Raw genomic sequence first — 27,253 nt, 5'->3', positions numbered from 1 at the left:
CGACACTCCACCACTCAGTATGCTACTTATCCAAAACACTGTTACACAATCATTTATCCCTTTTTTGTCCCTAACAAAAAGTTATTTTCACTTTGTATGAAGGACTTATGCCCCCATTGGAGTGTTTACCTTTGATTGTAGTTTTCCGAGCACTCCGTAGGATAAGATGCCAGATCCGCACTGTCCACCCTGGTTGATGTTTTCACACTTTGTATCTCTCAGGAGGTGATCATGTAATTCATTATCTAGAGCAATAAAAAAGAAAAAAACACCGGACATAATTTAAAAAATGTGTTCTTAACTTTTTTAGAGCACCTTAAATCAATAATACGACGCAAAACCATCTTCCTGAAGGTTTATATTCTGATATTTTCATAATCTGGAGGCAAGAATGTGAGCATACAGTCAGAAAGAGGTGGAAAGAGCACATTAATACCTCACATGGAATAAGGAGCACGATGCAAATTGATTGCTTGACAGAGATCAAATTGCTTGCTTCTAATTAATACAAAACATCCAAGAGGGAAAACAAGGATGAACACAATGAGTACATTAAGCCTCTTCACTTCACAGATCTTATTATGGAATTATTTATTTCTGTTAGCTTTGGAGAAAAAAAAAAACAGAGAAAAAACACACACGCACAACATCTTCTTAATTATAGCTCACAGAGCGCTTCCCCAGAAAAACAAAACTGGGGGAGAAAAAAGAGGGGGGTGAGCGAGGGAGGGTTATTCACTCAGTTTCATTAGCATATGAAAAAAAAAAAAGACTCACTACTATTTGAGCTGGTTCGTCATCTGCTGAATCATATTTATGCAACCCCCACCTCCACCACTGCCACCCTCATGCATACACCCCAAGTCCAACACAAATAATGCTTCTCAGAGGGCTGTTTCCCTGTGTCTAGGGCAGATTTCTCAGGGGGGGAAAAAGGAGGCAGCCTGATGCTTGGGGTCTATGAGATTTCTATGTGTTAATCTGGCTGCTAGCTGTCCTTGAGCCCAGCCCATTCCCCCCTAACCCCATCTGCTAGCATTCCCACCACAGAGGAGAGAATGGGCTGCGACTGGGGGGTAGAGAAAAGAGAGAGAGACCATCCCCGTCCAGCAATCATGAATAACCATTGCCTCGCACCATTATCAGAAAAAGGCTGGATCCAAGCTGAGATGGTGGAGAGGAAATATCTGTAAAACATCCCCGACGCTCCTGACATTACTCTAACCACACTCTCGCTGTTTTTTTGTTGTAAGTGATGCTATTATGATTATTTTCATATAATTCCATATTAATACCGTGCAGCTGCTGTGGATATTCATCACTGACCTTGAGTCTTTGTGTCCCCCTTGTTCCCAGCTTATCCGTGCACTTGGGACGCTCTCATGTAATTAACACAGACATTATTGTGATGGAGTAAAAAAAAAAGAAAGAAAAAAACTCACTGGTACCGCGCTGATACCTCATCTTGGAGCCAATAAAGCAGGCCAGAGTAGCAAAGTAAGATTCTGGAGACCATAAAATTAATTACATTATTTACATTTCCTTTAGATAGGGGGGTACATGGCGAGATGATAGAGGCAAATGAGATTACCCAAAATAAGATTTCAAAATGTCAGTGCCGCAACCAACCAACTGTTATGATTAGATTACTCTTTTTAATATAATTACTGTCTAAGGCTGTGTGTGGAAACAATGCATACATAAAAAAGAAACACAGGAGCTGCGTCTTAACTGATTCCCATCCTTTTCCTCCACGAGCCTTTTTCTCTTAACCTTTCTTCAACAGTATCATTTTGAATTATAGGGAACGGATGGGTGCTCTGTGCAAGGTCACTGTCTGGTGTGTACTCAACCCCCCCACCCCCACCCCTCACTCGTGTACACACACACACACACACACCATCACCCCCCCCTCTCTTCTTGTTTTTGTTTCCTCTTCCAGAAGCACACTGAGCGAAGGGTTAAAACTGGAATGGATTTAATTATGGAATGAATGGAATTATAATGCGCCTGCAGCAAGTTTTCCTCCTTATTTATTAAAGCAGCTGATGGGCCAGGTTTGATGAGCCACTTCTGGCATAATTGAGTCATCACACAAAGAGGGTTCCTCGCATTCAGAGTGGTTTTATCAGCAGCAAACAGACCTGATTACTGGCAATTACACTCTGATCTAGGGGAAGGAGAAAAAAAGGGTAAATGTGCGGGGTAACTTCTGTGTTTAGAGTTTACCCCGGGAATAATTTTCACATTAATTTTACATGCTAAGTGTTTTTCTGTTTATGTATAATAAAGAGCAAACGGCAGGAGATAGCACCTTTTACTTTCATATTTCCTTGTAATGAGGATACAGCGAGGCGATCGCAAATTTATATTTTTTCCCTATAGGAGGCTTGAGGTGTGCAGCTAAACATAAAGCAGCCAGTCTTAGCTGAGGGAAAAGGTGAGCTGGCAGGAATATACCTGCTTGGATGGTGCTCACACCCACTCTGTGGAAAGCAGGTAAACGTGTGTACAGAAAGCAGGTGACTGCTTTTGGCATTTTTCATTGAGATGCAAATGGGTCCGTTGTGAGTAAATTAAGCTCTGCTCACAGATTAAAATCAACTTTTGTTCAGAGAGTATTTATATAAACAACTTTTCTTTTTCTTCTCTTTTTGGTCTGTTTTTTATTGAGGTGGCCAGGGAGCCATTATACGCCCTGTGCCTAAATCCCAGCTGGACATTAGAATAATAGCTGAGATACATTTTAGGAGGGGGGAGGGGACAAAGAGGTCTAATTTATGCCTAAAACTTGGCCTGATTTTCAAATGTCATGATATTAAATCATTGGTTATCTCCAAATAAAATTGACAGTTAATCAGCACTTAAAAATTTGCTTTGACTATATGGATTATTTTCTTCTTTTAGTTGAATAAAGGGCCATAGGATACTGGATGTACTTCAAATACAGTGATGAGTTTGTTTAAAGATCTAAAACTAAGTGAAAGGAAAATGTGCAGTTTATGTAAAAAAAAATTTTTTTTGAAAATGTATCCGAAAGAAAAATATTCTCTCGGCAATTTATGAGCATTCCTCTGCCTGAAAGAGGTTTCTGGATTCGTGCAGACGCAGTAAAAAATCTTGAAGTCAACTGCGATTTCAGATATAACAGCCTCACAGCTACCCTGACGGCCAAGCAAAGTGTTTGTGCCTTTTGCCAAAGAGTACTTTTATAGAGGAGCGTATTGGCATCTTATCACTTCTCCAAGACAGAGATGCTTCAATAAAAGAACACAGCTCACAGAATTCTTAACAGACAATTAGGAGCCTGGCTAGCCACTATCGCTTCAATGATTTGTTATGATGGCATAACTACAGGGGAAACTTGTTATTGGACAGAGTTAGCAAGAGTCCCATAAAAGAGTCAGATGGTGACACCTTTGCAGAGGTGATTTATGGATCTTGTAATCGCCTTCCAAAGTCATCCCAAAGCCTTCCCTCTAAATTGAGTTCATCTGGAGCCGGACCACACAGAGGCACCAAGTCCAGATTGTTTCTTCTGACATCAAAGAGCCAATTTCTGTTTTTGACCAAATTTCTGGTGCTTTTAGTTCCCTTATCGTATGAAAGGGGCCTAGATGATATGCTATTTTATTTGTGAATTTCAATCCAATTAAGAACACCAAAATATTCACACAAATAAAATTAGTATCTTCTTACGCTGCACTATGAATCAATAGCATAATAACCGGAGTGGCAGACAATTCATCCATTGGCAAGTCTCCAGTCTGCCGAACCACTCTCATGTTAGTTTGAATCTTTGAATTCTGTCATGAACATGGGTTTTTCAAACCTGTCTAATTTGGGGACAGGTGTTTGGGGAAAAAGAAGTTCCAGGCCTGGTGTAACAATGAGCAGAGTAATCCTGCTCATTGTTCCTGCCCAAGGAGGCCCTTTCATGGAGGAGGTTGCATGAATGCTACCAGGTGGTCTGCAATTTGGAGAAACGTAGTAACCGTTCCAGCTAATCCCCCGTCACAAAAGGCAGGTCTCCAGTGCTCTGGGGCTCTCCGGGGCAAAGGGAAAAGTTTACCTCGAACACACAGTGTCTGAAAGGAGTCAGGGGCTTGAGCAGTGATTCCTAATCAGATTGCGCTGAAGTGAACAGCTCGCATGGCAGCTGTAGTTTTCCCAGGGTTAATTACCTTTCACTGCTCTCTCTAAATGAGTCAGCTGTTCCTGTCATTAAACAACTCCACTCTATCTCTGCTCCTCTGTCCTCCACACACATGTGCACACGGGTGCACACGTTCACACACGCACACACGCACACACACACACACACTCACCCATACACATATAGAGACCCACCTTTGTTTTTCTTCCATTATCTCTTGCGTCTGGTGATCGAACAAAAGGCGATTAAAACCTTAATTATTTGAATATTACAGTGACTTTGATCACTTTACTAATCAGTCAGCCGCTCCGTTGAAATGGGGGTTGCTGTCTTTTTATTTATGCCACTGATGTGTATGCAGATAGAAGGCAGTATTCCCCATACACCTCCCCTACCCTGTTGAAGCAAAATAATACCAATCTGTCAAGGTCTTATTCTAAACAGCCCCCTTTAGTACTAATTGAGTACATATAGGAAGCAAACATGTTCACATATGTGCACACAAACACAGGCGTATACGCACAAACACGCAGACACACACACAAACATAGAGTCCAGCTCTGATATAGTTGTGCTGTCATCAATTCTGAACAATCTGTCTGCTTATTGAGCTCAGTGGCTTAGGATGTTGGGGGAGTTTTAAGTGATTTTTGCCACTGTATAGTAAAATCCCTTGGCCACCTGGATTACAAACTCTAGTCCTTTAACTCATGCCAGTATAAATCCGTGTTAACTCGGATTTACCTCTGGCATATGAATTCTCAATCTGCGTAAGCTTTGTTTGGAATGAGTCGAACATAAGTATTTCGTGCAGTAAGGATGCCCAATGGTGAATTCCTATTTCTGTGAAACACATACTGGGAGATAGTTTGCGGCTAAATCAGTAATCGGAATAACTAGGAAAAAACATTAAGTGGTGTTTTATTACACTCGAGAGGTGAGGACCTGCGTGGCCGATCACAGCCAGGTGGAAGTGCTGCACGTGACCATGGTGACGGGTATAAACTCAGAGCTGTGGTCAAGAGTTTAATCAGATTCCTTATACCAAGATTCTGCTTTGCTTATTGTCAGACACACATTATTTGCTCAGTTGTTCAAACACAAGCCCTGGTTTGCTACCAAAGCGATCATGATAAAATAAAATATGGCATGAGCAGCCTGGAGGATCTAAATTAAGTATTATCCAATATCCATACAATCTCTCACACTCACACATACATACGCACACACAGACTGCGGGGCGAGCAGAGTTAAGCCAGACTATTTTGTACTTAAAAGGTTAGCAGGGCTGTTTTGTGAGTTTGATCCACGCTTGCCAAATCAGCAGATGGCCCATGAATATGATTATATGCATCAATAAAAGGAGTAATCTTTAACAAAATGTAAATTTGACTTAAGTCCAGGGTTTAATATACGCGATGGACTTTAACCCACTTTCCAGCCTGACAGTGGAGCATGATAAGCTAATGCACTTACAATTTTTTTTGTATTACAGCAATCACTAATGATCCTCCAGTGCTACTATTCAGAGATCAAAAAGAGGAGTCCAAGTGGGAAGGTACATGTGTACTCTGCACAGTGTTCAAAATGTGTCGAAACAGCATCTATTCACTTCTGAGAGAGTATTTTAACAGTTCAGCAATCGATACAAACTGAGTCTGGCTGCTTAACAGGATCCTCTCTTGTGCTGTCATGCTCTATTATACATTCCAGTGATTTTTAGATAAATCCTCGGACGACACAGAGTCAAGCTGTACTCAAGGATCAACAACAATACAGGCACAGATGCGGAAAAAAAACAAACTACCTTTTGTGATAAAAGTCACAGCTCCGACACAATCCAGCATTGAGTGCACATAACATTAAGTGCGAGGCGAGAGAGCGGCTTACAGAAAGAAACGGAGAGAAAAAAAGTTTTTAGCAGCAATTCAGAAGTTAAGAATCGTCAAGTACTACATGGTGATTTTATTCTGAGTCACATAAAACAGCGTCTCTGTTACTGACCCCTTCCAATGAAGCTATTTATCTGAGCCTGAGGCTTACACAGCACAGCACATCCTCACAGAGACGAACAGCATCACTTGTCTCCCACATCTAAACGCACTCATGTTAACATGTCCGACAGGGCAGAATCGCAAGCTCGACTTACCATGCCCCCTTTAGCCTTTGTTTTGCCTCTCATAGTGACGTCGGGGAAGAGACGGAGCAGAAGGATGTCGAGGTGGGGTACAGGGGTAGTCCAGAGCCTCGCTACTGAGAGAGTGTGTTTGGTTTGCTGTATGTGTGTGTGTGTGTGTGTGTGTGTGTGTGTGTGTGTGTGTGTGTGTGTGCAGGGACACTGTGATATTCACCCGAAACGCTAAGCTTTTTTTTTTTTTTTTTTTTTTTTTTGTAGCCTTTGTGTCATTCACTTAACAACCAATCTCATTAGCTGCTGGGCTACAATGGGCTGAATTATTTTTTGTGTAAATACACCACATGGTGAAAAAGAAAGATTCACCCCCAGAACCAAAAAAATAAATAAATGTAAAAAAAAAAAATCAATGATTACTAGAAAGAACAGGCTGAATAAGAATTGATTAAGATGGTCGTTTAGAGTGATTTCAGATGATAAGTGAGATTTATACTCTTCGGGGTCTACAGTAAAGAGAGTATAAATGTTTAATTATGTGACTGTAATTAATATAACCTCGTGATATATATATGTAGCCTTGACTTGATGATAGCAGTAGCTAAGAGAGGATGAATGGGTGGATGTTCAGAAGCACTCCTACTCAGCTTTTGAAAAATCTTAAAGGATTAAAGAGGTAAATCGTATGACGATGGGTAACAAACGCGCATAGAAAAACTGGTTGTTATAAAAAATCGTGTACATTTAGTTCCTTTAAGCAAATCTCTGGCTACAGTGCTTATTGGTGCGAAACCATGAATCCATGCAAAATGTAACTATTGTAAGCACTTGAAGTCATGACAGCTGTCTATAAGCATCAGGGACATGTCTATTGGCCAACTTGACCCTTGTTAGAAAACAAAACAAATACAAAAAGAGAATACTGCAGCCTGGGACTGCCGAGCCGGGTCACTGGAGATTTTCCAGACAAACGCCGCACAGGGGAGGGGAGGGGAGGAAGAATAAAAAGGACAGGCTCAGAATCTCATTTTAACAGACCGCACACAATCTGGGCTCCCACAGAACTATCTCTGCCTGACCGCTTTCTATTTATCCCTTATCAGTGTTTACCAACCGCTAGTTTTCTTTCATTCACACTGTGAGGCAGTTCTCTTACTATCAGTCAACAGCTGACACCGTGGAACAGCCTCAAAGGCAAGAGGAAGGGATCAAAACTAAACCAAAGCTGTTTAAACAATACAACAGAGGAAATAAATTCATAAATCCTAATTCTTCCCAACCCACAAGGGTATAAGCAGATCCTTTATAGTTAGGCCAACAAACAAAACCACAGCCAATGAGGTACATTACAATCAAGGTAAATTCTGAAATATATTTTTAAAAAACGAGAGAGGCAGGAAAAAACCCCCCATGTAATATGAATTTGGGTACATTTCATAGTCTTGCCTTGTCAAGCAAATATAATTGTTCACTGAAAGGGTATCTCTTCTTGTGTTTTATTATCTTTTTGGAAAAATCTCAACCTCGTTAACATTTTGAAATTTTACTGTGAGATAGAAAACACACAACTAACATATTATCAAGATTTTACAGAACGTTCTAATGATCATTCAATGCCTTGTTAGTTTTTAGAGTGTCTTGTTAGGATCAGTCCACTTCTGAAGGAAAAAAGCAGAAAGAAATTATTTTTAAATTACAGTAAAAGCCTATGTAATTTATATAATGAGGATTATGGTTATCTAGGATTCAACGCACTTAATTACATATTATAATATTTAATTTAGTATAGGCTGAAATCTAATTTATGCAATATTATTAGTAATTTTTCAAAGTGATATATTACCATGGTCACAAATTCATAGAAATACATGGATTATACATTTACACAAGACTCATTTTGGACAGTTACTACAGGCTTCATGAATAGATAATTAGAAATAAAACATGTTAACAAAAACTAAGGAGAGAGGAAATAATTTGAAAGGTATATATCACACTGTTGCTTTACATTTTTTTTTCAGCAGGACACACAAACAGCTCTGTTTTTTTCTGTAATACTGTTCAAAAGTTAAGTAATTAATTACATTTATCCTTTCACCAGCTGCTCAACAGCAGATGGATCATTTCTGAGACCTTGCTGAATTAAATCCACATAATTCATTTTCCTGGATTAACTAACTGAAGTTTGAGCAGGGTACAAAACAGGTAACACAATATGTATCAGATTCACATGTATGCTCAGCTTTTTTCCTGCGCGATTTCATCATTTATATCGTCTACAACCAACGGTAGTTGATTTATAATTTAATTACGAAATTGGAAATGAAAAGATCCCAAAGCCTGAATAACTTTATATATTCAAATGTATTTGCAAAATTGGTCTAAACATGTTTTTCTATCTCAGATGTTGAGAACAAGTTTGTGAGCTCTGGGCAGCAGGTACCATGGACAGTTCCTGGAGGCGAGCAGAGGTTACATTTATGTGTTGTGTAGCAACTAACATCCTGCTTTGAAGCGGAGGGTGGGGAGCAGAGAGGAATAATGGCTCTTACTTATCACTGCTTTGCCACACATCCCTGCCATAGTCTGTGCTGCTTTTGTAATTAAAACAAAGAGCGGAGGTGCAACTTTATAACCTCGCTTACAGGTCCTGCCTTCACATGTTATCGTCTTTGAAGAACATGCCAAACTTTTTTTTCTGCAGGATTAGCGAGATGTGACGGTGTTACACAAAGCTGCGCTATCTAATGTCTTTTGTTGGTCTTTTTCTTGTTTGTTGAGAGATGCGAGGCTACGATGAAATAAGCTGATGGAGTTGTGACTAAATGGAGGCTAACAAGCAGAATGTTAACCGGTTTCAATTTATTTCACAACCAGAAAGGTTTTCACTGAAATACTCCAAACCCCAAAAATTATTTAACACCTCAATCACAGAGTATAATGTCTCTAAAAAACATGTCGATAGATATAACCAGAAGATCGAGCAGATGTTGTTAGTTTACACAATTTTTTTGACTCCAGGCTAATTTCTTTTTTTTTCTTGTTGTTGTTCGAGAGAATAAATATCCAAATTAAATAGGACACTGAAGTTGTGATTTTACCACGAGGACTAAAAGTTCATCCACTAATTCTGGCCAAACTGCTCTTGTTTTTTTTTAAATCTGCTTTTGTTTATCAGTGATCAACTTAAAGTTGGGTCATCAAGCAGAGCCATTAGTGTGCCGCAAGTTACTAGTAAATGATGAACTTTTCCTACCAGCATCCGTTCTCCTAAATCAATAGTTGCTCTGGAAACTGTCGAGTGCTTTGCCCCCTCTGAATTTGTTCAAAGCTAAGGCTTGCCCACGTATAACACAAAAGTTCACTTGTAGCTGTATTACTATCACTCATCATCCAGAATTAGCATATAGTTTTAAACTTTGCCACAGTTACAATGCAAATAATTACAAAAATTCGGAACAGAATGTGTTTCTTTGGCCCTGCTGAATTTCTTTAAATCTAAAAGTTCCCCACTAAGTAAAACACAAAAGCTGATTTGTAAATAATTTTACTATCGCACTACACTCAACATTAGCATATAGTTTTCAAACTTTGCCACAATTACAAAAAGCCCGAACAGGATGCAATAAAATACTTCACCGACTGTTCAAATATGTTATTGGAACACAGAGTCAATGTTTAAGTGCATTAGGCTCAGTGGTCTTGTATGTACAGCTGTCACTGTCAAAGCCACAGGCAACCTGACAATGCTTTGTCTCTGCACACAATACGAACATGTGCTCCTCTAAGACAAGCTTATACTCCACACAAATGCTGTGAATTTAATCTAGATAGACAGTATCTCATGCTATCTGGATGATCAAAAATAGGTCATGCCTCTCAAAAAACAGTTCGAGCCATTTAATCTCCTCTCAAACTGTCTGAAACCTGGACAGAAGCTGCGCTCGCTTTCCAGCAAAGATTTTAAGAACACTGATTTGTATCAAGCAAACAATGTTCACCACCAGTGCAGTGTTTTTTTTTTCAAAATGCTCCCTGACACAGTTCAAAAACAATTGCCAGAATAATACTGCTTCACATAATCTTGTAAAATCCACAGAACACAAGTTTAGCTGCTGGGTAAATCTCTGTAAATCTGAGTAAGTTTCCAACACTTGTACGTTTCAGCCCCTGTTTTCAGATTTCAAATGACAGCGTCTATCAGCGTGAGCTAAAAGGCTTGTCGTTCACATACGCGATACAGAGTATCAGTGGTGATAAACACTGACCAAACTGACAGTATTTTAAATAAAAAGAACTTTGACACCAACCTAGTGCTGTGATCCAAAAAGTTTGATTTTCTCCCAGTCTCTTGATAGCTGAGCTGGTGCTGTGGCTTTGAAAGGTAGTCCCCAGGAATATGACATACTGTGCCTTTGACAGCCTCGAGATAAGCACCTGCGTTCGGGTCCCTTTTTACGTCACACCTCCCCATTCACAGCCCTTCAACATGATGCACATTTGCACATCAACAGCCACCAACCCCCCTCCTCGCTCTACTCCCACATCCGCAAAACACACAAACAGGCACACAAGAAGGCAGATGCGCGCACTAGCCTCTACTCATGCGCGCGTACACTCGCACAGACACACGCACAGACAACCACAGATTTACTGAAAATGCTACATACATGCAGGCAAACACACACACGTGCACATAATACTCACAGGTAATTTTTAAAAAAAAACAACATTTTCTTCTTCCTCCGTTCTCCTCCAGTCTTGTTCATATATCGATCCTTGCTCTATGTGTTTAGAGAAAAAAAAAAACTTTCACTTGCTTTGTCATAAGACCGGGGCATATGCCCTCCCAAGCTCCTCATACATCACTCATCATGCAAATGAGAGGGAATGTCACTCCTCAGCAGCAGATGGCCAGGGATGATAACAATGGCTCAACAGACCAGTTTCAATGTCTGCGACTTTATCGCTACGGCAACAACAAAAATAGATGATATGAAATCCTTGTCTGTTAATTTGATTTCCCCCCCCCTTTATAATGTTTGTACCTGTCAGTCTGTTTCATTTCTCCTGGACAATTTGAATGTAAAAGCTTTTGTCCGGGGCTTCTCTGTCACAAGAAGTCTGGCTATCAGTAAAAGGCAGAGACCTGGAAATGATTTTTGGTGACTACGGAAGGCTGCTGTTATTCAAGTAATTAGGTGTAATTCCCCCCTGTAGGCCATGTTAGCCTCCTGAGTTAGCTCATGCGTTCGACAAGGCCTGGATAGAGACGGGGGGGGAGAATAAAAGAAGAAAGGGGGCCCCGAGAAATCACAAATGCAGCTTTTCAAACACCCCCCCAGCCAAAGTGATGTCACCCTGCGTCCTGCTGACTCCTGTTCATACAAGCCCCTATAGCAGAGAGTAAACAGTGGAAGCGTTTAGCAAACAGGGCCAGATTACAATGACAAAGGCAACCACACTTCTGGGTGGAGCCTGGGGCGAGGGGGGCAAAAGAGGGGAGGGGGGGTGGTATGGTGTGGCTCAGGATTTAAAATAAGTGATACCCATGAGGGGGCCCCCCCTCGCCCCTCAAGATCCAAGCAGAGCCCTTCCCCAGCTGATGGTAGGGGCCACCCAAACATGCTTATCTGTCGGTGATGTCCCCCCCAGTCCCCGGGGACTGACGTGTGAACACAATATGTAATAATAATGTATTTTCAGTTCTTTTTTCTGTGATTTGTGCATTTGGTTATGCAAGGCTGGGGACTTGAGGATGGAGAATATCATTACTTAAGGTTTGGCAGTTGATCATCACCTTGTTTAATGCCTCATTTGAAAGTCTAATTTCTAACTGTCTTCAAGAGCCAATTCATGGTACACTGTGAAAGAGACATACAAAGAGAGTAGACTTGCTCAGTTTTTCCCCCCCTTTTTTGCACGATTTGTGCCTGATAATCATACAAACATATGAAAGTAAAAGAATCAACAATCTAAGCATCTTATCAAATAACATGTTTCTTTATTTGCGGATGCAGACAATCTCGCTGCGGGGACACAACAAGCTTGTTCTGGCCATGATTATTTTGTGTCCTGAGCTATAAACATCAGGAGAATACACAAAAAGAATCAAGTCATGTAAAGCCATCATGACAAATTGTGGGAGAGCGACATATTGAAGACTAACACCACACCACCATTACAAAATGCAACATTTTCTTTTGGCCCTAACATCTGTTCAAATCTGTTAAATCTGTTAAAAAGGGAGATAGAGAGAGCAGGCATAAAACATAAACTAGTGTTTTGTCAAGCTATTTCATCAACTGAAAATGTGGGCATAACTGGAGAGAGCTGATGGAGAAATGAAAGAGGAGTGGGTTGGACAAAATTACATGTCAAACAAGGGTTCACATTTAAAAAGTCCTGCTCATATTTGTAGAAAGTGTTTGATTGCATTTAGAAGGGTATTACAATGGGTCACATCTGTGTCTAAAAGCTTTTCGCATTCTGCTGCAAATTATGTAAGCAAAGTGAAGGGTCACAGCACCCTGTTGTTTTGAGCACTATACCTTCCTCCTGTGAAACCTACACAAATATGTTTAACTGAATTCTTCTAATGCACTGCGGGATCAAAATGTCAGCAGTATAACTTCAACAAACCCCCTCACTCCAACACCCCGCCCCTTTGATTTCAACAAAGCAACGCGACTAATTTCGCATGGCAGCCCGTACACCCGAACAACAATGCACATTCACACTGTGCCATTGAATATGATAGACGTGTAAAAATCTATATTAAACTGTGGTTAATTTCGGCTATAATGCTTTAAGCCCGGTCGAAAATGACACAAATGCTTCTTCTTGGTGGTACTGAACCCTCATTGTGCAACCACTTGATGCCGCTTGTTCATCACAGAAAGTCACATAAAAGGACTGAATTAAAATTTTAAAAAAATATTTGCATATGCAAATACAAGGAAGCAAACATAAGTACATGTTGTTGATATGGCTCCAGGATGTAGAACTATCTTTATGTTAATGTCAGCAGACAGGGAATATTCTTTTGAAAATACAGTACATTTTTCATGGGGATCATTATCTACACTGCACGTCACTGTGTCTCAGTTAAAAGAAATGATTAGATTACTTTGCAGCAATCCCCTTTGGGGCGATCTGTGTGTGTGACCGTGGGCAACCTTACAATATGTTTATTCAGTGTCCTTTGAAGACACTTCAATAACGTATCAAATGTTTTATGGACAAATATAGGCCTCAAACCTATCCAAACCTTATCTGCCTTATATGGATGCCTTTGGAAGTCGCTTCTGTTATATCTACATTTTATTGTCCAAAGTCACAAAATCTTCCTCTCATGGGGTATATAATAATCAGGTAGTCGTCAAAAACAAATGAAGTGACTAACTGCGATGGTCGGACGACATGACCCACAAATAATATTACGTTACACAATATGTATCTCTACATCTGTAGATATATTTATCACATCATATCATATCATTATCTATTCAAATTGCTACAGTGCTACAGGGATGACTGTTGGTACCTCAGTGAGTATTGACACAATGAGATTTTTGATAAATAATCTTCAGTAATGTGGATATAATTACTAAGTGGGTAAAGGCAAGAACAAGTAGAACAGTCTGGTAAATTCAGAAAATTCACTCAACTGTAATGCATGTACTGGATTATTCTCACTACATAATCTTATGTTCATTATTAACACAATATCAGTATTTATTTTGTAATATCGCTCGTATCATATATTGCAACACCCCTACTCTCATATCATGATGACCCTACATATCATATATATAATGTCCTACTCATTGGCCGATTACACAGTTTTGCTAGATGTGACAGGTAACCAAACAATTAAGGCTCTATTTCTCATGCAGAGAAGTGAAAGTCAGTTGTTTCCACAACTATAATTGATTAAAATGGTTGTTGTTAATAATTATCAGTATAATTGCAGGTCTAAATTATTTACCTTATCAGTACCAATAAAATGTATCAGTTAGGCCACAAGGGGGTTACTACTTGCTCTCTCCACACTCCCCTTAAATGAGAGCAGAGATAATGAGCCATAGATCCAGATTTACAAGACGTGACAGGTGACCAAGCCTTAAAATCACAAATAAGGCTGTACACTAGTGCAGTGCACTGGTAACTCCTAAAGCCACATGGATCTAGATGAATGTGGGATTATCTATATATAACTATATGTATGTAACTATATTAAATCATACATCTAATCTAACTAAAAGCATCACTCATAAGTGGACACTACTGGTTCCTTACATCCCCCTGCCCTCAGATGATTGCTTACATCTGAGAAATCAATGCATGACCGGTCAGTCGATGGCTGGCTTTTGTAGTCCGGGGGCTGTGCACTCATTGTGTTGTGTCATTGAGAGGTTAGGTCCAGATCTGGGCGTCTCTGGGGGTCCCTGCCCATCTTTTCTACTCAGGCGGGCAGACAATGAAGCAGACACGCCTATAAATGGCCAGATAGGAGCTTGGATGTTCAGCCAAGAAAACGAGCATCTAAACAATGGTAACAGGTGTGTATAATGCGTGCTTTGATAATGACCTTGGTGGCCGTAATAGTATGTCTAGACACAACTAACAGGAGGCATTTCTGTCTGGTCTCAGAAGTCCTGTGGGGGCTCTATTGCAAGATCCTAAGGAGTAGATATTGGTCGGTTGTTAGTCATTAAAGCTTAAAGAAAAATGGTCTCAGATGATGTAGCATAAAGAAAGAACTGTTTTACCTCAACGCACGAGAAGCATCCGAAAAAGTTAAGTCTGCCACTTGACAAGGTTTTCTTTTTTTTTCTGTCTTCAAAGTATTTGTGGGGTAGTTTGCATAATAAGCTAAAATCATCTTGAGTATTCAGAGATATGCACTTGAATAAATAGAAAAAACTCCATTAATGTGGATGGCTTGCAATTTTTGATTGCGCCAGATACAGGAAGCTTGCTGACATGAACTAAAATGCAAATGCCCTTTGAGCAAAACAAAGAAATTGATTATGAAGTAAGTTTCTTCAGCGCAAGTAGCTGCGTTTGAGTGATTAATGGGGGTGGGTCATTGATTTCCTTTTGTTTAGATCTTGGTTAACTTTCTGGAGACACAATTATAATTTGTTTCCAAACAATAAATCCAATCTAGCTTGAGCAAATGAAATTTCCCTATGGCCTCTTCTGTGTCATTTTACATCTGAAATGGATTGTTATCAAAAGGCATTGCATGTAAATGTCTGCTTTTTTCTGTTTATATTTGTTACATTTCTGATTAGATATTGTTTGTCTCAGTATGTCGGAAGGTGAGCAGCCCCTAAGATTAGAAGGAGCTGTTTACGAGATCTGCATGACTTGTCAGCCACAGTGCCAAAGGGTTAATCTACCAATTCTCACTTCAATAGCTGTATGTCACACGCATCAACATTTCTGATAAGCCATGTCTCTACAGTATATGTGGAGAAAACTGTATACATGTTGTCTGAAACACAGCGAAATGCGGCGTATTTGTCAAACGAGCACACATTGTCTATCTCTACATTAGCTCTGCTCAAGGTTGGGGAAATGTTTTTGAGTTATCGCAGCACAATGTACTTTATATTTCTGCGTATTTGCAAGTCAAATCGCAGTGTGTTACAGACTACTTTACTGAAAGGCTTTTGCCACATTCTTCAGCTTTTACAACTTTGAAAAACTTCCCCAGATCCAGACATTTATACTTCCTGATTTCTCGCATCATCTCTCCAAGATAGTGATAATACGATTTCTGTGTTTTTCGCTGTTGAGAAACAAACTGGATTATGAACAGATCACTACATAAACAGCTTTCTAAAAGGAGGCAGCTATTTTAAAAAAGGCTGAAGAAATGCAAAGAGGGATTTAAATTTTAATTTGAATTTATTCCAGCAAGTGAAAGGTTCTTTTGAGAGGGGATTTCAGCAAAGATGATGGTATTTAAAAGTGATAAACAAGCATCTAAACCTCCAGTGGAAAACAGTCATTTTGCTTCTTTCTAGTGTAGGGGAGGAATTGGGCTTGCTATGGTCACATCCAAAAAATAAGAATAAGTAATAGTAGTAATTAAAATGTAAATAAGCGAGATCCATGGAGATATTTCCACTGATTTCTGTCATAAATTGTGTAATTAACATTTTGTCTTGACACACCTTGTGACTCTGGATGTATAGCTTTATGTCCTCAGGTATTTATTCATGTTCTCTGTGTACTTGGCATGGCGTATATTATACTTTACATGGATGCTTTAAAAAATCTTTCACACTTATCACATGCAATTTAAATCCTGTGCCTCAACACTGGAGAGGAACATCAGGCTAAGTTCAAAATTAAATGCCTTACAAATTAGGACTTGTGTTAATTAAGGACTGTTGTTGTGCTGCTTGAGACCGTATCAGGAGAAATCTGGTGAATTTTCAGATATATGTGATTCTCTCCGGGGCAGCTGCAGTGTCACATTTATCTGACAAAGGATGACTAACCGAGGTTGTCATCTATTATATTCATAATATATGGATTATAATGATGTGACTGGATTTCCAAATGTTTCCATTCTCTTGTGGATGACCACTAAACTTAAGCAGAGAAACCTATGCCACACAAGAAAGACAAAGAGTTACATCATTTTGTTGAACAGTTAATCCGATCATGGACAGTGTTTGTGCATTTGCTATCTTCGGAAAATGCCAGCAAAGGCGCTAAGTAAACCTATTTTACAAGACTCCCTCACAAGGATACAGTGCCAGTATCGGGATAAAATTTCACACAGCGGCATGGCTCAGTCACATAACCTAAGCAGGCTTAGGAAAATGGAACACTACAAAGTATTGCACTTTCTTCCTGTATGTGTGCTGCGGCATACACAAAATGCTTGGATGACTGATGTGAGTTTTTTTAGCATGAAAGCCAAAGTGAACTAATGGCTGAATAGCATGTAGATACTGTTGTTAATGCTCTGAGTTGTTTAAAATGGTAGATTATGGAAGTGTGCACCTGGCATTCTGCAGGCTAGCCTGGCAACACTCCTCCCTTATAATTATAATGAACACACAGTAATTCAGGGTTGAGGCTGAAATACGAATGATGTCCTCTGAGACAGCTTGTTTTAATGGGTATGCAGAAGAGTTCCTAGAAGTGCAGATGGCAGATGCAATGCCTTTTAAGCTATTTACAGATTGTACACTACAAGGTATGGAAGAGACCCATAGTGTGAGGCCATATTGCTATCGCCGTGCTCCTGGATTAGACATTAGGCTGTCTCGTGAACCACTAATGAAGGCTTAAGATATATTTTAGAGTTTGTTTACCACAATATTGATAGCTTATTACACTAACAAGTTAGGAAGCAGCATAGGAGAGAGCACAGGAGCCTGTTTGTTTCATCTGAATACCCCACTGTTCTTACTTTGTCCACATAGGGGTGCATTTGCTCAGAACTTGGGCCCTCATGTAGTCTTTCATTACAGCATGTCAGAAGCCTAATTTTAGTTTTTTAAGAAGAGTAAAAAAAAAAAGAACATTAAGATACTGTAGCCCCACATTTAACACTATATGGACCAGAATAGACATACTCTTCAAATGAGATGAGAAATGCTCCATGAAATAAAATAAATGATAAAGAACAGACATGTGTCCCTTTTGTTAGAGTGTTTTTGCTTCATCTCCACATAAACACAACGCAAAACCTCCAGGCCTGCCTCCTCCAGGAATCCATAGTGATGTCAACGTATATGAATTAAATGTAGAAAAAAAAAAAACATGTCTCGTAATTATAATTTCAACACATATACTGACAATGTCTCACTCATTATTACAAAAGCTAAATGTGTACCTGTCCACAATGAAAATATGCCGCTCGTGTAGAAATCTTCCTTTACATACAGTATAGCTAATATATCTCCATCCCTGGCACCGACCCAAACCCATATAAAAGAGCGCGGAGCCTTTGAATCAGCCCACTGCTGTGATACAAGAGTAGGTATTGCGACAACCAAAATGTTAACTCGAAGAAAAAGTTTTGCCGCATTAAAGTCACATAGGAGCCACATTAGCATGTGAAAAGAATAAACAGAGGCATTCTCAGTTACACACTCCACCTGGCTGCGAACCAACGTCCTTGTCAGAAGTCCACCCACCGCACTGGCTAACACTGAAAGACCTCCTGGGGACCGCAGTGACCATTCACTCGCTTCTCTCTTTTTCCCATGCACCTGTGACTGTTTTTGTATTTGCTATTTTTTGCTTTGTCTTTTTCTGGCAACACTGTATCACCGGAGACACACTTTCCCTCAAAAGGAATTCTCCTGCCCAACAATGTGGTTTGTTTGTTCACCGGATATGGCAGGCCAGAGAGTCAAATGGAAAAAATATATATATATAAATATATAAATAAAAAAAAACAAGTCACCGCAGTAATAATTAACATTGCCATAAGAAAAAAAAAATGCTGAGAGACACAGCAGTATGAATGGACTTGAAATAAGAAAATAAGGTACTTTTTCTTTTACCGACTGGTTTCTTGCCGAGTTGGGGGGCTTCACAGGTGCAGTTGGAAAGGCTCTCCTCCTTACTCTCCTCGGACGGCTCATCCGGCTTCTCCATGGTCCTGGACCTTAGAGAGCTGCTTTTCCATTTTCCAAAGGACTTTGCCACAATCGCTTTGTCCGCTCCTTTCATTGTTTTCTGTAAAACACATTTACAGCATGACTTCCCAGGTTTATCCCTCTTGTGAGCCATCTGCCCCCTTTTTTGGCTCTCAATAAACCTGGGCTCATCTTTCCCAAACCCAAAGTAAGGGAGAATTAGGGCATTGTGTGCATATGCATTCTCTTAAGCATTCCAGAAAATTTCCTGATTGCCCTGGCATCTTTTTTTAGAGAGAGGCGCTTGGACATTGTTTTTCCTCCTGACATTTTGCAATCCTGTGTGGAGAGTGTGCTACTGATTGAAACAGTATATAACAATACTTTTGCAAAGTACCCCCACAGTAAACAGTAGATGGAGACCGGGGAAAAAAACAAAAAAAACAAACAAACATGTTTTCACATTTAATCCAACTTAAAGGAAATAAAAATAGCACATTATGCCCTAATTGAGTGCTGTACAGTCCACAAATACTATTACAAGGCCGATCAGGATTAGCAGTGGAACATACCTAGTTATCTATTTCTGAGTGCCAAGACTGCTAGCAGTGGGCAACTAAATTTCAAAAGCTGGCAAATCCAGTTGTCTCCTAAATACAGAAAGTACTTAAATCCAGAGCTAACAGAAGAAAAAGACGGATAAAGGGTGCTCTGCATATCACCGAAAAGCTTGTGCACTTTTCAGAATCACTGGCTAGGTTAAACAAATATGCTAAGTAGAGATCAAAACAATCCTTTGATCTGCAGCCTAGTTTCCAGAGGAATGGCTTGGCTGTTGTTGTAAATAACTTGTATAAATCTATATACCATTTGCCTTCAGGTAATATCAAAAGTGCCAGGGATTCACAGGCGAATACCTTGTGGTTAGGAAATAGATCAGATAAAAAGCGTATAAATATTTCAGCGACACAGCACTCTGTCATTTTCTGTATTACAGCTGAGTTTTTTTTTTTCTCAACCCCATATGATCATTCTTTTTTTTGTTACGTTTAGTTCTACAGTAGAAAACGTGCGCGAGTAATATTCAACAAGCAAAATCACATTCTAACCCTTTCTATTTTGTGTAGCAAGGGCAAAAAAAAATATTCCTACCTCCAGCATGCCATTCAGGTCAAACACAGTGTAAAACATTGTGCTGAAACTTCATACAAAAGAGGCTTGAAGAATCAGAATGCAGAAGCTATGCAACTTGCTGACTAACTTTGCCCTCTGTTTTGATCGAGCGCACAAAGAAAAACGCTTGTCCATTCAAAACAGACAGCATAACTCTTTTCAGAGAGGGGGGACCGTGAACAAACGAGGCCATGTCCTGAGCTGCAGTCAGTTTCCCGTCAGGCCTGCACAGTGCACGGTGAGGGCCACAGGGACTGGGACCGGCTGACACCACACTCACGGGCAACAGAACAACTTTTGTGCACACTATCCTCCTCTGGAGCTTTTTTTTTCTTTCTGCCCAAATTGGACAAGTGTGCTTTTTTTTTTTTTTTTTTTTTTTTTTGGTTTGCAGCTTGCTTTTCCCTTCAGCTCCTTTGGTCATACCACTGTACATTATCATGTTGGCACTAATACTTTCTGCAAGCTAATTTAATAGCAGTATAATAGTGTTAAAACAGGAGTCTGTTGTTTTTATAATAGAACAAAGCAAACAGCAAACTAAATAAATCAAATTACTGACTTGTATGCCTGGAATTTTAACAAAGCACACACAAATGAAATAGTTCATCTAATAAAAAGCCAGATACTATTATTTAAGGCACAATTAAAGATACACATTTTTCCGATGCTAACTAGTAGCTATATACACAGGCTTACTAACAAGCTAACCAACCTCATAGCTGCCTTAACAAGCTTGCTAAACAACTTAATCTAATTATTAGTCAAGCAAAGAACCAGCTAATATAAATTAAGCACAATTAAAGATACAAATGTAGATTTGTAAAAAACACAATGCCGATGAAGCTTATTCAAATAAAGCTAATTTAAAAAATCTGGTGCTAACTAGCATACACAGGCTTACTAACTAGCTAACCAACCTCCTGCCTTAATGAGCTTGCTAACCGATTTAATGTTATTATTGTTGAAGCAAAGACCCAGCTAATGTAAATTAAGCATGATGAGAGATACATAATTGGCTTTGACAACATATATAGTGCCAGTAGTGCTTAATTACTTAAGTACTTAAGTACTGTATTAGTGCTTAATATAGCTACATAGGTCTGCTAACTGGCTAACCTTCTTCCTAGCTGGCTTAACAAGCTTGCTATCTACCCCAATTTAACATTAAGTAAGCTCAGTCAACTCAAGAATTGCTGTGAATGTACTGAACCAAATTAGTAAAAGTTAAGCTTTGTTGACAGGAGAAGGAATGAAAACAATTAAAGCTGGTAAAGATAAAACGGATAAAACAACCAGGTTGGATACACTTTAGCACAAGGTTATCTAGCTAACACAGGAGACAACCTTTCAACAAATCAAGAGGCTTTGCTTACTTACCTATTTATCAAACGTTGTTCAAGGCCATACTGACAGTTGTTTAATTTGCACATAATGACATTTTGGTATAAAAAGAAGAGGAATTTTGGAGAACATCAAGATGTTCATTAAAAAAATACATGACCTCAGGTTGCTCTTCACTATTTTTCTATGCCAGCGAAGAAAAGGCTATGCTTGCTAACACTGCAGGTGCGTTGCTAACTGACCTTTTTATAGTTATACTGGCAGCTGTTTTTACATACATTCAATTTTTTGTGAAAAAAATTAAAATCTTTGTTGTTGTGCATGTTATGAAAACAGCCGTTGCATCCTCATGGTGCTCTCGTTTTGCTGTGCCAGTGTTTAAAGGCTGTACTAACCAACAATGAAAACAACATGCTAAAAGACTAAAATGTTTTAACTGACCTGTTTATCAAGTTCAAGCACAAACTAAAATTATTGTCTACAATGATTGTTCAAATTATGACAATTGTAAAGGGCATTATATCGCTTCAAAAACGCACAACGCCAGGGATGTTAGCCTAACTATTTTTTTTGGGTAGCATTGCATATTATATTCTTGGCTAAAAACACTTTTTTTCCCAGATGCACCCTGAGTTTGTGAAGATACGTTTTATTTTGAAAAATATGAAATGCCATATGAGACTTTTAAACGCTGCATTCACAACAGGTTTTCACAAAAAACGCACTAATGATCTCACTGTGAATGCTAAGCTACATGTATGCTATCGGCGAATGATATATTGTGTTTTCCACATGTTGTGTGATTACGTGGTCTTTCGTGTAAGAAGATAATGCATCTGAAGAGATAATTGGTTTAATGATTGTAACGTACAACAAGTATGACTATTCATAAAGGAGAAATTGCATAATTTCATTGATACAACCTATTTTTACACCTGCTGAGTGTCTTAAATCCTTTTTTAAAAAAAACACACATTTTAGGTGTTTGAAGGACCATGGGAGCTTCATGTAGCTTCTCTGGAGTCCTGGAAAAAAGCAAATTTTGAGAGAGAACAGAATGTACCATATTCTTGACCCGTCTGCCTCAGATGCTTGCTGTATATGGAACTGAATACTGGACGTGAATTGTATCATTCTCTGTGTCAACTTGTTAGATGGCAGTTGCTGTAGTGGAGTGGTGAGAGCGGCACATATGCATTATAGGAGAAAATTGTGAAATGACAGATTCCGGGTGTGATACTGAGGGAATGACTAACTAATAGGAGGGGTGCTCCAGGCTGTTAGCTTTGAAAAGCAGTTTTGCACATTACTTTATCTTGTCAATCAGATTCCTGGAATGGAAGAGGTGACTGATAACTTGAATTAATTATTTTCTTATTGCATGCATGTGTTAATTCATGTTAATTTATGTCCCTTACAGGCCCAAGCCAGAATATCCAGAGTAAAGCGCCACCTCTGGCACCCAGATCACCACACCACTCTCTTTGCATATATTTATATCAAATGAAAGACTTTTTTTTTTTTTTAATCCTGTTGGAACAAGGACTCGCTGCCAAATTTGATTTTTAAATGTACTTTTAAGCTGTTCATGCTTTACGTTTGCATTTTTTCTTAACAACTGAACAACATGGAGCGGTATTTACGGCTGTGATGGGATTTGAAAGTTACAGATTATTTTTTTATAAGTAAATCCTGCCCCTCAAAACACATCCCCTTTCTTAAAAACAGTCAAATAACGCAGCGCAGGGTCAGCACTCACGAGGCATGTACTCTCTACGTTGTCTAATTCTGTGTGTAATCGATTTTTTTTTTTAAATATTTCGATTATGTCGCTCGTCATCCAAAGAAAGGTGCACATTCATAAATATAGCTGTTTTTTTTGTTTTTTTTATTAGCTGCATCTAATCGCAAACAAGAGCAGCAGGAGTATGTGTAGGATGCACAGAGCACACTTTAAACAATTGCATTTCACTAAACATCTTTAAACATTTTGACAAATTTAACTTCCCCCCTGAACACAGAGGATAAGAGGAAAAACATTTCTCTGATGAGAACAGAAACAGCAAGAAGTTCTAACAAGGAAAAGCCTGCCAGGTGGCGAACTGGCTGCACCAACAGAACGCACAATCTGTCTGCTTCTCCTTCCAAACCATTGACAGCTGCCATCACCAGCCTTGCACACTCGCACTCAGTGGCTCCTCAGCTCCCTGCCCATCCCTCTTTAGTGTTTCCTGCTAACCTCAGAGACAGGGTCACCTGGCCCCCTAGTTGCCCGTCTGTGGGGCCCTGCTGGCCCCCTGGAGACCTGCCTGCATGGGGATGCATGGCTAACAGAGGTCTAGCAAATCCCCTTTAATATGCAAACCAAGGGGCTATTCCTTTGACCCGAGACCATAGCTTTTCTAACAGTGAAATCCAAAAAATATTCAAGTGATGTAAAACGACGAGATTTGATGAGCAGTTTTTTGATCTGCTGGTTATTTGATACTGAATATTAACAGAGACAAACGGCACCAGATTCAGGTATTCTCCTCAACTAGGTGGCTTATTTTTGGTTTGATTATCAGGCAGGTTATTTTTTTGGGTTGATTAAAGTAATTTTCGGCATGACCGAATCTGACTGTGTTCTCTTATGACTATCTGAAAAAAAAAAAAAATAGCAATCTACAGTTTTAACATTTCAGTAGAATTGGAACGGCGTTTTCTCCACTGAGTAAAACCTAAGCGCACAGATGCACAGAGGCTAAACTGAAGAGTGTTCCACAAACCTAGCATTGCAACTGGGCTAAAAATAAAACCTGGCAAAGTTATTCTGATCCCTTATTGGTCCCATAGTTTGATTTCACATTTAGCATTTGCATTCCCCTCCGCATAAACATTTCATTCTTCCCCTCCTGCAGTACAATGAGACTTGAGTGACTTTGGCAGCAGATTTTGGATCGGTGCTCCTGAATCCACCAGTGTATGTTATCAGCAGGTAAACAAGCTTTCGAACAAAGCCATAATGGAACTGCAAGCGGCATAAAGAGGCTCATCTCAAAAGCTATACAACCCATCAAAGCTGGTGTCATTTCCTCAATACTGCACTGCAGCTGGAAAATGCATGGCTGTTAGTTACAGTTTAAATCGCCTGTCTATTTTCAGACACTTCAGAACTATTCGTATTGATTATTTACTCGTCAGTAAGCAGCCAGATTACCAAAATAAGACAACAGATTTGAATGTTTTCTGGATTCTTCTCCGTTTTTGTTTTGTGTGTAGGAAAATCAAAAAACTGTGCCATGCACTAAATTAATGGGATTTGCACTATAGGGGTATTTGAATAATTATTTTCCCCACTGAGAATGAAATAGTTCTGTCTATATTTGGAGGGATTACGGATGGCACCGAACTTGGTGTGGAAAATAATTTGCCCTTTTAAACACGCAGTTAAGTTATATCCTACACTTCCTGCTCGGTAGATGCAATCTTGTTAACCGCACGCCTGGATGCCTGTCACCAAACTTTCCACATATTTGCCTTTTGGGCACGGCTCAGATGCACAAGTAAAAAAACCTACGCACTCTCCTCCCAGTGAGTGGAGAAACCTCAAAGCTTCCCTTTCATACGCTGCATTATCTCTGTGGCGGTAATTATCCATAAAACTATGCCATCAGATGGTGATGATTTCCAATATGAACCCAATAAAAATGTGTTTAAATTTCGAATTATCATATTTATGTGGATATGTGTTACTAATAGTGATTATGTTTGTCATGTGGGTAGAAAATCAAGCATCCTTATATTGCGCATCCTCACATATTTCTCAGACATTTCATCACACGTTTAATCTGCCCCCTGTCTAAGATTTCCTACTGAACCTGTAGTCAAGGCAGAGAGAGAGGGGGGACAATAACGGATGAGATTATGAAGCATGTCTGTTAAAGCATGTCTGTTTGATCATCATTCTGTTTAGGTGAAGTTCCTCTTCTTGGTCTCTTCAGTCCCTGACAGCAGATATATAACCTAATCTCTTTCCCTAACCCTTTTCTTAGGCATGAATAGGGTGGAAATGTGATGGCATTAAGTCGATTTACTCCTTGGTTTGCAGTTTCAGCCTTAATGCCTCTTGGCTCTTCTTCAACACACTCGTTCCATTTAGATTCTGGAAAAAAATATAAATGTTATGTTAAGGCTTTTCCTATTTATTTTTCATTTATCCATCATTTGAAGTTCATGCATATATTTACTCCACAAATAATGCTTGTTTATTTGCAGCGCCCGTCTATCTGGTACAGCGTCGGAGATATTGGAGAAATCAAATACAACTTGTGCATTATCTTCAAATACAGAGGATATCGGTGACAAAGGGCGAGATCTGAGACTGTATGACATTCTTTGTGAGTTGTCTCTGACATCATTTTTGATATTTCACATTTACTCATCTAAACCTTAATTTAGCGCCTCCAGCACATGTTGACATGCGGAGAAAAGCCATTATAATGTGTCTTTGAATTTCAGCTGATGGCATTTGAGAGCTGCATTAATATATCCATCCTTTAACAATAATCGGAGCGCGCATGTGATGAATTTATGCTTTTTGTACATAAAAGTTAAGGTAACTTTTGAACTTTTTTTTTTGCATGATAGCGATGAAAGAGATCCATTTGAAGAAACTCCTCGTGAATTAATTCATTCGGTGTTAAGTTTAAAAAAAAAAAAGCAGTCCAAATGAAACATTGTCCATACATTCAGTATACTATCGACTCTAATTGTAGAAGTGCAAAGAGCAATCATGTTGTTATTGTCTTGTGCTTTACAAGGTACAGGGTTCATTTATTATTATTAGTAACATTTTTTTACACCAAAAGTGGTTTCAAAAGCGAAACTAGGGTTTGAGTGCCTTTATGCTACATTCACTGATTAAACAACAAAAAACAACCTTTTAATATACTAATAGAACAGTTATGGTAAAACTCAAAATCAGTATTCTCTTTAAAATTGAAAAGTTAGCTTTTTGAAATGTGATGTAATATGTTTCCATGTGTGTCCGTATATGTTTTCATATGTAACATGTGAGCTTGTACTGATAACAATCTCAATTTTTATAGTTTGCTATTGTTCACTTTCCATGTGTTTTTTTATTTTCTTGTAAAGCACTTCTTTGTTAAGTGCTACATGAAAAAAACAAAACATTATTCATTGTTAAACATTCGTGAGAGGTTTGTAGCATAGTGTTTTAAATATGAGGTTCAGCTGTTGTCATGTTGAATTAAATCATAAATTCCTGTTGGAATAAACGCTTAAAAACAAAAACAGGGATTTCCACCACCATGTAAGTTACGATGCAAACAGCTAAACAACAGCAAATTGTGTGCTACAGTGCTGGAGATAAGCAGTCAAGTGTCTTAGAAAAGAAGTTTGATAGCAAGTCAAAGGCAGTTTTAATGGTGGAACTAGCTAGAGACTACACATGGCAATGTTAAATCCCATTCAGCCTGATGAGAGTGACTCCCAGCAGCACTGAGCTCAGTGGGGGGTTGTAAACATTTACACTAAGAGCCTGTCCAGTGCACATGGCTGGTGCTTGCCAGCCACCTCGGTATCGAATGTTGTGTTGCATATTTTGTCATTCAGGCCTGTCCCGAAATTGTAGGAATCACACCATCAATTTATGAAGGAGCCATCCAAATGTGACAACAGGCTTATGCTAAATGGAGAAAATAGAGCTAAACATTGTTAAAACACCCCTAGACCCACATGGTAGAGAGTGCTCGGCGGAGAGCTGCTATGCTCCCCGCTGTGAACTGGGAAAGTGATGTTGGTGGGCTTCCTTCTCCATGAGGGCCG

The 27,253-nt window shown here is 39.3% G+C and overlaps 1 protein-coding gene across 7 annotated transcripts in view; it reads right to left on the bottom strand.

Annotated features, from left to right (window-relative positions):
• The window catches only part of st18 (ST18 C2H2C-type zinc finger transcription factor), a 43,081-nt gene extending 22,804 nt beyond the window's left edge, over nucleotides 1-20,277 (bottom strand). The window contains exons 1-3 of one of the 7 annotated variants that reach the window (XM_030403322.1): nucleotides 20,060-20,277; nucleotides 18,821-19,007; nucleotides 130-245 (exon numbers count right to left, since the gene is read on the bottom strand). In XM_030403322.1, the coding sequence (XP_030259182.1) occupies nucleotides 130-245; nucleotides 18,821-19,007; nucleotides 20,060-20,098 (342 nt within the window). In that variant the 5' untranslated portion in view covers nucleotides 20,099-20,277. Of the gene's footprint in view, nucleotides 1-129; nucleotides 246-6,305; nucleotides 6,457-10,597; nucleotides 10,865-10,994; nucleotides 11,217-18,820; nucleotides 19,008-20,059 lie in introns of those variants that run through there. The other 6 variants (XM_030403321.1, XM_030403323.1, XM_030403326.1 and 3 more) reach the window with 6 other exon arrangements.
• Nucleotides 20,278-27,253: the final 6,976 nt, after the last annotated feature.

The sequence above is a fragment of the Sparus aurata genome, chromosome 21 (assembly GCF_900880675.1).
Source record: "Sparus aurata chromosome 21, fSpaAur1.1, whole genome shotgun sequence".
Taxonomy (NCBI): domain Eukaryota; kingdom Metazoa; phylum Chordata; class Actinopteri; order Spariformes; family Sparidae; genus Sparus; species Sparus aurata.
This window is presented reverse-complemented; position numbering and strand designations above follow the sequence as displayed.